Consider the following 10,345-nt stretch of genomic DNA (forward strand, 5'->3'; position numbering starts at 1 on the left):
ATATATTGGCACTGGACCGGGACACCTCTAGTGCCCCAAGACTGCCACCACGTGTTGAGGACCGGGAACTCCACGTCAAGTGGCACAAATCACAGCCACTTCTCGATGCTCATTCTCAAGGATGCTAGTCAAATTATGCTGAAGGTTAACAGAAAAACAACAAAACCAAATGTGTTATTGGTGACAAAGCTAAAAAAAAAAGAAGGTAATATTACTGCAAATTTCTAAATAAAAAAAAGTATGACATAAAAATTGTAATTCATTAACTATTTATCTTCCTCAAGGGGAAATTAAATGACCACACTGCTGCATATCTTGTAACAACAAGAAACGTTTTCAAACAAGAATCTTGTGACATTCATATGTTTGTGTTTAATTAAGAGCATGTGACATTTTTTGCTTACACTTAAAAAAAAAAAAAAAATCTGTTCAGTAGAATTTGTCATTTTAAAAAGTGATATCTTTTAATCTCATATCATGGGCCCCAAAAGAACACATACCACTTCCGGAGAATGGTCATATTTTAAAAAAAAAATAGTACTTTCAATTTGCACCATACATTGAGATGGAATTTGGCACTGGGAAGCGCAGTGTGCTAGTGGCTAGCCCATCTGCCTCACATTTCTGGATATGAGTCCCACCCTCAGTCTTTCTTTGTGGTTTTTGCCCGCTCATATACATATATACACATATTGCTTCTTTTTAGTAGGCTATAGTTTGAATACGACTGTCTTTTTGGTTTGAATATAGGCTCGGACAATATATCGAATAATATACTTCATGCAGCATTGTACATTTCTATCATTATTAACTCGCGTAATAATTCTAAGATGCAGTCAGGTACTATTCTTACATCAAGATGTAGATAAATTCATTTGGATACTGGCAAATTTAAGTACTGTGTAAGCTGTTCATACCAATGCATAGTGCAGCAATTCCACATTAAATATATAAGTTGCATAAAGGTCGTTTGTATTTACAAAGACAAAAGGTCATTCCAATTGTCCTCCTCTTTAGTCTCCACTTGGTGCTGATGTCTATATTTGTTGTATCGATCTTTGTTTCCAAGCAGGCTTTTAGAATAAATCCAGTCTCTTTCAAAAGCAGCTTTCATTTGTTCCATGATCTTCCCTCCATCATTTTTCATCAGGGCCACCAACCCAACTCCACCATTTTTGGAAAAATCATTCCCCACCCAGTTGTGGTTTCCTAAGAAGGTAAAGCAGAAAATGTGATCATGACAATTTGTGTACATATCTTCACAAAGCGCATTTGGGGATAAACTCTAAGGGCTGTAGCGGCATTTATACTATCATCATTGTCCAAAGCAGTCATTCTAAATTGAGCATACAAAAGGATCTATGAAAATTATTATTGTTATAAAATACACTACAAATGTAAAAAATGCAAAATGCATTGCCTACCAATGTAAAAAGCATTATCAGTCAGCATGTACTTGTTGTGATTGAGTCCATGTTGAATGTCATCCTTTTTCTCCTTGTGACTGAAAAACCTCTGAAAGATAATTGAATGAATGAAAATCATGTTAAATAATTTGACATAATAAATATTAATCAGCACAATGTCCAGACAGTGAGAGAGGAGCTGTTCCACATACCACCTCCAGAGAGCAGTTGTTCAGCTGAACACACAGCGACTTGAGAGAGGTTACAAAGTTAAAGGTGAGAGGGTGTGTGTTCTTCCAGAAGCTGATGAGCAGGCGAACTTTGATCCCTCTCAGAATCACAGCCTCTCTTATCATCTCATCCAGCGGTGACCAGTACCTAATGATGAAGCCATGTTAACTTAATTAGATGATTTCCTCCCTGCTTGGATGAAGGAAGTCCATCTTCATTACATCTTTTCACAACCCGCAAGGTGAGTCAAAGTGCATTTACAGCATCACAAACAGGCATCAAATAGAAGAGAGTCCCATGAAGCATCTGTTTTCATTTCAGTACCTTGTGACCGAGGTTCCTCTGAGGCGTCTGCTAACCAGAGGGAGGTAGTCCATCACAGAAATGAAGATAAATGTCTTTGCGCTCTGCATGACTTGATCGATGGCGTCTACATCGCTGGTGCGCTCTTTAGCGCAGAAAAGATCAGGGGAGGTCTGCAGAGAAGATATGTACACCACTAAAGTGACTGACTGTTCATGTACACAGATCACAAGTCAAGCAAAATCAAATTGTTAACTTTGGTTGTGACAGAAATTACAAGACAAAACAATTTTAGTTTTTTTGCAAACATTACAGCGAGGTCACAAGAGCAGGTTGCGGCCTACAAGGGCAAATAACAAGAATAATCACCCCGCATTGTAACACTCTAACCTGACCGGTGGTTCTCAACCTATTTTTAGTGATGTAACCATCAGCGCAAAAGATTTTTGCTAAAAAAAAAAAAGACCAACAGTGATGTGAAATCATTTTTTTTTTTTTTTTTTTTTAGATTTTCACATCAGGCACCAAGACTAATAAGTTTTTATACATACAGGTATTTGTCACTTAAATAATGGTACACATTTGAAAATTATGTTACTCTTCAAAGCAATTTTCCATTTGTAATGCTTTGCATTCTGGTTAAAAACAAAACAAAACAATAAATACTAAAGAGCCTTACAGACACATATGCAACTGCAGGCGTATTGTTGAGCTCCAGCTCCAGGGCCTGATCTCTCCCATAGAGTGCTGTAACTCTCTTGGACCAGATTGAGGGGATATAGTCTCTCTCATGGAGCTGCCAGTAAAAAGAAAATACTCTGTGGAGGTCCAGAGCCAGACAGCTGCAGTTATACACCATCAGGCCCAGCTCTTTTCTCTGTGGGATGTTGAAAAGAAACAAAATGCCACCAGTGATACAGCAAGAAAGTTGAGCTTGTGAAAACACAACATTGAGCCCAAATAAGAGTATCTCATGCTTCTTTTGTCCTTGTTCAGTCTTTAGGTCTAATTATTTTTTTGCAGCAAAATATTGATGTTACCTTGGAGAATGACCTCCAGTCCATGTCAGCGCTGCCAACGTAGATGTGTGTCCGATCCACAATCCAGAATGAAGAATGGAGTCCTCCTCTGGTAAAAGCTGTCATGTTAACCAAATGCACTTCTGCATCTGGACAGTAAGAGACAGACATGATTTAAAAGTCAAACTAAATGCCAGTTTGCCAATTACTTACTGTGCGTTGCCAAAATCTTCTGTTCTGCAGAGTTTGTCAGACTGCTAGCAATCTTTAGTTTGACCCCACGGGATTTCAAGTTGAGCAATCTCTGGAATAAAAGCTGACCCTGCGGAAGTGGTAATAAGTGTTTAGGCATTGTTTCAGCTCCAGCTCAGCAGGTCAAAACTCATTAAAAGGGGAGGTAATCTTCAAAATAATTAAAGTTTTTTTCATTCGGAGCACTTGGGAAATACAAATGGTACATTGATGACTTTGTACCTGTCGTCCTGTGTTTGGCATAGTTTCTTTTTCCGAGGGCGTCAAATTCCAAACAGGTGACACTACCTGGACTGAGTGCTTCGCTATGTCCAGCAATGTGTGGAAGCCAACAAAGAGAGGCAAATTACGTTTCCCATTCAAGTGATCTTTTAGATCCTCAGGGATTGTCTCCATAAGGACAATGCTGCAATATAGGAGCATCAACAAATCAACATTCTTTATATGTCCTTTTATTATGCTTTCAATTTCTTGGTTATCTCACCGACAGTCAGTGCGACAGTTCTCCTCTGTGATTCCATCCTCATCGTCCCCCCATATATCCACGGAAGAGAAGATAAGCACCAATAGCACAGCAAAGCAGCACAGTAGTGCAAAGATGGCAATGCACTTCTGCTGAGTCTGACACACAAACAACTTTTAGTCAACAAACTGCAAAGGTATAAACAGGATGAAAAGACAACAACATGGTAATTCATTATAAGGCCTTGGGAAAGGAAAGTAATGACCCCATACATGTTAATTTCCTCAATCAATAATGGGAGAAGGTAGGTTTTGTGATCAATAAACAACGCTGCGTGTTTATATCGGATAAGCAATACTGCTGCTTTGAAAAAATGGCAATAGGGCACCAGAAAATCACACGTTTGCCCACAACACTGAAGGTAGGCAGAATGCATTGCTCAGAATATTTGACTTTTCTGTATACTGCCAGCTTTGTTGTTCAAGCATGTCCCCCTTGAAAGGGATTTTATGACCTCTGTCTCAAGCTCCAGGCCAATGCCTTGGAAAAATAAAGATATTATTTGTGTACTTGAGTGTATATTGTGGCTATATTAAAGGTGTGGGAGAGTCAGACATCCCTCTTGTCCTGACGCTGTCTTAAAAGCCTTGATTTTGCGCTTTTAAAGTGCAGTGATGCGCTTTAATTTTGCTTAGCACTGCACGCTTTCATCATTCCTTTTTCTGTCTTTGACAGTTTTATGAGTTACCGAAATGCTAGAGTTTATAGTCACAAATCACAACATTGGGTTGTTGTGTATGATTTAATGAGACCCACTTACATTAATTGTAATTAACTGTTTAATTTTCAACTGCGTCATACTTTTTTTAACCTGCCAATAAAGATTGTTATGCATCAAAACTGAGCATTTTAGCAATATAAATAATCTGAATAATAAAATAATAATAACATGGCTCTTAGTATAATGTCAATAAAATTTAATATCAAATCTTTTCCCCAATGTGGCGGATGAGAGTAAATTCCTTTTTTGGCTGTGTTTGAAGATGTTTATTCATTTTCATTTCTTACAATACTGTAAGGATACTATTTAATTGTCTACTCTTACTTCATGTCTCAGTTAATTAGGCCGCTACAGCACATCCTGTGTACCGTACGCTCCCTTTTAAATCCACGGAGACCCGGGGATTTTCATTAGTCTGACCAGACCGTGCTTGACATGCAGATATTGCCATTGAACAAAAGTTCCACTGAGCCCTGGGAAGTTATAAAGGTTTTTTTGCTGAATCATCTAAAATTCACCGAAAATAAATCAATTATGGAAATAAATGTCAGTTACTGAATGTATTAAACAAAGTTACATTATATTCATAACACAGCCCAGACATTTTCAGTGACATTTACAAAAAAAATGGAATCGAGTATCCATGCATATTTGAAGGCGGGGAATTGGAACGTCACCTTTACTGGTTGCTTTGTGGTCGGTCCTGCCATGATAGCTGCACTTCAAACTTCTTTGACATCAGTACATTTGCTTCATCAGTCCGTTTGGGTCGCTCAGTTAGCTCTGCTCCATACGCATACTTTCACACTTCATATGTTTCACTGACACCCTGAGGCTCTGTCTCTGTATGTGTTTGCATCTCATGTCCTGATCTTATTTGCAGCTTGAAGAGTGTGTGTGTGTGTGTGTGTGTGTCTGTGTGTGTGTGATAAAGAATGAGCAAGTATGCAGCTCCATGCTGACTCAACTGAGGCTGTAGGAGAGATGGAGACAGACCAAACCCTCTTGTTCAAGCCACCAATGCAAAGCTGCTGTTTTGAATCCCAAAAGCCCTAGTCGCTCCTTCCCTGACTCCCTCCCCCATGCATTCCTTTTTAATCTTGTACTATAGCTACACCATGATCCAAGTTAAATTGCCATACACCTGCAAGGAAGGCTCTAGAAACCAGGGCCGGCTTTACGCGGGTGCAAGAGGGGACCTTGCCCCCTCAAATCAAATTAGCACAAGCTTCGTCAACTATCTTTCTCCTTTGATACGTGCTGTGTGCTGACTGACAAACTGTCTGCAGTGATACATTCCCACCAACAAACACCCAATCACAGGTGAGGATGCTGGATGTGAATGCCTTTTGTACCTAACTTCAAACAGCACCTCGTTCTACATTCGGGGTTGAGGATAATCACAGTGAAGGGAGGTGGGGGGGGATAAATAAATAAATAAATAAATAAATAAATAAATAAATAAATAAATAAATAAATAAATAAATAAATAAATAAATAAATAAAAACTGTCAGGCTACACAATATCATGTTTGTTAAATGTGAACGTTTGAAAAAATCCTTGGTGATATTGTTTGTATATTTTTTTAGATAAATTATTTGGATCAAATGTATGCATTGCATAGATGCTTTGTCTCAGCTCAGTCAAATAAGATAATTGCTATTATTGGTAGAAATGGGTTAAAATAAATATTTCATAATAATAATAATAATAATAATAATTTCTGTTCACTCACTCCTGAGGGATTACCAATTTATTGTGTTCAGGGGATTACAAAACATGATGACTCTTTATTGCTTCCTGCTCCTTTAAGAATGCAAGACAAAAATCGACCCTGTTCAAAACATGCCATTGGCAAGGCACAAAAAAAAACATAAAATCATAAAATCTAAGTGAACTAAACTAGCATATCTACTGTATGTAATCCTTTCATCACTTGAATAATTGTGGCTTTTGTGGGAAATTTTCAAAACGACTACCGTACTTTTATGTTTATGCACATTATCCGAAAACCTCATTAAGCAAACTCAGCGGAACGACATAAAAAGTGCAAACACTTTCTTTGATGCTTTTATTTAACACAACCCATCTCACAAATGAATAGTTACCTAATAGCAGAAAACAGCAAGCAACAATATATTGCCGACAGCAAGCAAGCGGCTTGCTGTTTTTAGGAGTCCTATGAGCACCATCAAGACAGAGAGGCGTAGGGGGACTTCAATTTTATGTCCTTTTAACTTTAAGCAACGTGGGAATTGACGTAAATTCGATTCGATTGTGAATAAATTCTTCAAAAATAGGCCAATTATTTTGAAAATTACATCAACCTTTTCTTTGTGTTAACAGATAAAATGTTTATGAACAATATATACAAAGCCATAATAAGAACATAATAACACTGTGTGGAATAGCACAAGGAAATGTCACATTTTACTGTGAACGTTTGAGCTGCTTAATGCATGTTCTTTCCCCTGTGACAGAGCAAAAGGACAGCGAGAGCGAGACTAGAAATGTCTGAGTCACATCCTGAGGGAGATAGCTGCTCTTCCAGACGAATACACAACCACTCCAAATCTTTTTAATTTTTTATTAAAAATACATTGTAGTATGAAGTTGTCAGTACTGACAAAAATCTGAGACACCTCACCACTCACAAAAGATAATCATTAATTACCAATATTAGGATTAAGATTGATCTCATTGAACTTTTGGCATTTTACACATTTAAAACATTTTATGATTGATGACAAAACATGATAGTTACTAGATGTGTGGGACAAATATCTTATCATTCTATGTTTTTTATATTACTCCTAAAATTCAGTTAAATAAAACGATTATGATAAGATATTGATTGGAATTTATTTAACTTTGCATCTCAATAGATCTTTTTCAAAAAGCTACAAAGCCATTTTGATTATTCTAGGATTTACCTAGACCTGCAACTTTTACAAATATACAGTAAACTTTACCGCGACATTTGCTCAGTCTAAAATTGACTAAGTAAAAGATAATACTTTTTTTTATTATCTTTCAACATGACGATTCTGATCTTTGGCTTTTAACTTGGTTTGGGGAGGAGCGCTTAATTACCTCCCATCAAAAACCACCTTGGAGGATGCCAGTGAAGGACGTTTCACTGTTGGTGTCTCACCTTCACACCGTAGGCTCAGTGGCTGGTTGCAGTGCAATCGCTGCAAGTGTTAGCTTTTTTTCCATTTTTTTATTTTTTGGGTCGTCCATGTTACTGGAGTATCAAAGTCAAAATGATATACCGAGTGAAGGCTGACTGGGCACAATGCCATGTTAATATGCTGCTGGGCCATGAGCCAAATGCTTTAGTTTTGGATCTAGGAGTAAAATAAAAAAGATCCTGTCTGGCTGTCTGTCTGAGGAAGCTCCATCAGTGAGTGGCCACAGCTGACTTGTTCAGCGAAAACCACCATCACAGGCTTCTTTCAGTCAGCTCGATTTACTGAAAGCAGCCATCAATCTTGATGTTCACTCTCGTCGGATGAGCACAGCATTTAACACCATGCACATACGTTTGACCATTGATTTGATCACATTTTAATGACTTTTATGAAAAATGTCAGTGGTTTTCAGCAGGGCGAGAAAATAGTACCACTGAATACCTATGTCATTTCACGCTCCAATGGAGAACAGGGGGTGAATTATCAGTTGCTACATTATTCTTCTTTGCACATGTTACATGATTAATATTTCAAGTAGAATGCTTAATGGAATGCATTAAGCCTTTTATGAGCTTGACTGTACATTACCACCTCACATTACGGCACCAGAAACAATAACAATGCTTGAATTAGTGTAGGGTATTGCAAATATTGGATTGGATACATCAGATCAATTTATGTTATAGGCTACAGTTATTGTATTTACTTCAGCTGGGAGATGAAATACCTCAGGATTCATGGGTAGCTGAATCTCGTTTTCACCAATCATTACAAAATAACAAAATAAAATCAATCAAAAAATACATCATAGCCCATATGAGAAGATGAGGAATTAAAATAAACTAAAGTAACTAAGTATTTATTTTTGGAGAAATGCCAAAGCATTTCAGAAACGGCACGGCATGACCTAATGAAGTCAACCGTCTTTCATATGTATTTGGGGCGTATGTGAAAGCAGAGGTTTCCATCCTCCACAAAATATACCCAACACCACACAATTCTGGCCTTCCAAAATCTAAAAGAGCCAACACAATAAAGAGAGTGGCAACAAGACACCCACTTATCGGGTGCTACCACTCAGAAGAAAGCTATTATCAAAGTTTGTTAATCAAAATTCAAGATGAGGAAACTGCAGCTCAACCTCCTTGAAGACACTGCCAGGATAATCGAGGGCACCTCCGACATCCATTTTTTCATTGATTTTCATATTATGTATTACTTGTGCCCTCTCTGCATCCATTACAACCTGGTGATCCTGAAAGGGGGATCCTTCCATCTGTGCTCCCTTCTCAAGGTTTCTCATTTTCCCCTGGCAGGGTTTTTTTGAGTTTTTCCTTGCCCTTTTGGGAGCTTAAGATCAAGGGATGCTTTGAGAATAATTGTCAATTTTTGTCTATGTGAAGCCCTTTAAGACTGTTTGTGATTTAGGGCTATACAAATAAACTTGACTTGACTTGACAAAGACCACAGAGACCCAAGCGACTGTTGAAAATCACAAGAAAATAGCTCAAAGTGCCACACTTCTCATTTTCAACCCAAAATATCTTTTAAACCCAATGAAAGGATACCAAAGGTTGACAAAAAAATAATATGGCATGGCACCTTTAATAGGGTGTGTGTGGCATATGTTTTCATGTGTGTGTGAGAGAGAGAGTGTGTGTGTCTGTTTGTGCGTGCGTGCACTGGTAGCGATGAGGAAATTAGTGATCGATACTCATCTTTGACAGAGCTCAGCCTTCTCTGTCTTGTGTTTCTTCTGTGCTGAATTTGATGCAGCACCGACATTAAGCGTACTTCCAATGGATGTAAACCTGATTCCATGTTGCACTTTGATACTAATTGAAAGGTTCTCTTGTGTTTTCCAGCCTTAAACACTTTTGCAATTGGATACTCTTTCAAACACAACTTCCAATGGTTATGTTATGCACAATTTCAGAAACATTTGAAAAGTGATTGACTTGATGAAATGTCATAGGTTCATTTGAAAAAGAAAACAAAAACAAGAGGAGAAAAAGTTTGAAGTGTTGCCCTACCTTCTCTGGTTTGTCTTTCCGGCGCAAAAAGATGGTTGCAGAGTAGCCCTGTTGTTGGGCAGCACTGAAGCTGTTGTTTTTCACTTGGGACAGATCAGACAGCAGGGTTGGGGGTGCCTCCTCTTGCCCCCTCGACCTTGGATTATTTGACAGTTCCATTGATGGCCTGTTTGTCTGTGTCTACAGGGCCACAGACAGTCTGCCTCAAGCTACCTTAAGATGCTGACACGTCCTTTTCTGTCTGTCATTTAGAGCTGCGGTTGCTTTTTGTCTTTCTATGAGCCATCTGACTCGCAAGCTGCAGCGCTTTCCTTGGCTCTGTTTGTGGCCAGAGCACCAACGCCTTCTCACACTACTCATGCTTGTTAGGGAGGGACGCTGTGTGTGTGTATGTGTGTGTTTATATGTGTATCTCATTGGTCTAGTAGCAGAAAGGGAGGGGCGTGGTGTGGGCCTCTGGACATGATGAAAATGCAACAGGAGAGGCTCTCGTCGCGGAAAGTGGATCTTAATCTGATTGAGAAACATCCAATAGGAATATTAGACACTGACAGAAACATACATAAGTACATGATACTGAAATGCAGAATAGAATGTACAAGGAAAACTTCACCTCAAAAAATGTTGCAGCAAGAGCCACCATATGCCTGCTGAGGATGTTT

At 38.5% G+C, this 10,345-nt stretch overlaps 1 protein-coding gene across 2 annotated transcripts; it reads right to left on the reverse strand.

Annotated features, from left to right (window-relative positions):
• Nucleotides 1-387: 387 nt before the first annotated feature.
• Nucleotides 388-10,024, reverse strand: pld5 (phospholipase D family member 5). Of its 2 annotated transcripts, none has more exons than XM_088373572.1 (10): nucleotides 9,684-10,024; nucleotides 3,696-3,832; nucleotides 3,434-3,617; nucleotides 3,173-3,281; nucleotides 2,981-3,108; nucleotides 2,620-2,817; nucleotides 1,962-2,113; nucleotides 1,619-1,784; nucleotides 1,425-1,515; nucleotides 388-1,209 (listed from the first exon to the last, which is right to left on the reverse strand). In XM_088373572.1, the coding sequence occupies exons 1-10, from the start codon at nucleotides 9,840-9,842 to the stop codon at nucleotides 977-979; spliced, it is 1,557 nt and encodes a 518-aa protein (XP_088229698.1). In that variant the 5' UTR covers nucleotides 9,843-10,024; the 3' UTR covers nucleotides 388-976. The 2 variants fall into 2 exon arrangements, with proteins under 2 accessions (XP_088229698.1, XP_088229699.1); XM_088373573.1 differs by lacking the exon at nucleotides 9,684-10,024 and adding an exon at nucleotides 5,133-5,785.
• Between the last annotated feature and the right edge of the window lie 321 nt (nucleotides 10,025-10,345).

The sequence above is a fragment of the Syngnathus floridae genome, chromosome 4 (genome assembly GCF_059516105.1).
Source record: "Syngnathus floridae isolate MCC-2025c chromosome 4, RoL_Sflo_1.0, whole genome shotgun sequence".
Lineage (NCBI taxonomy): Eukaryota > Metazoa > Chordata > Actinopteri > Syngnathiformes > Syngnathidae > Syngnathus > Syngnathus floridae.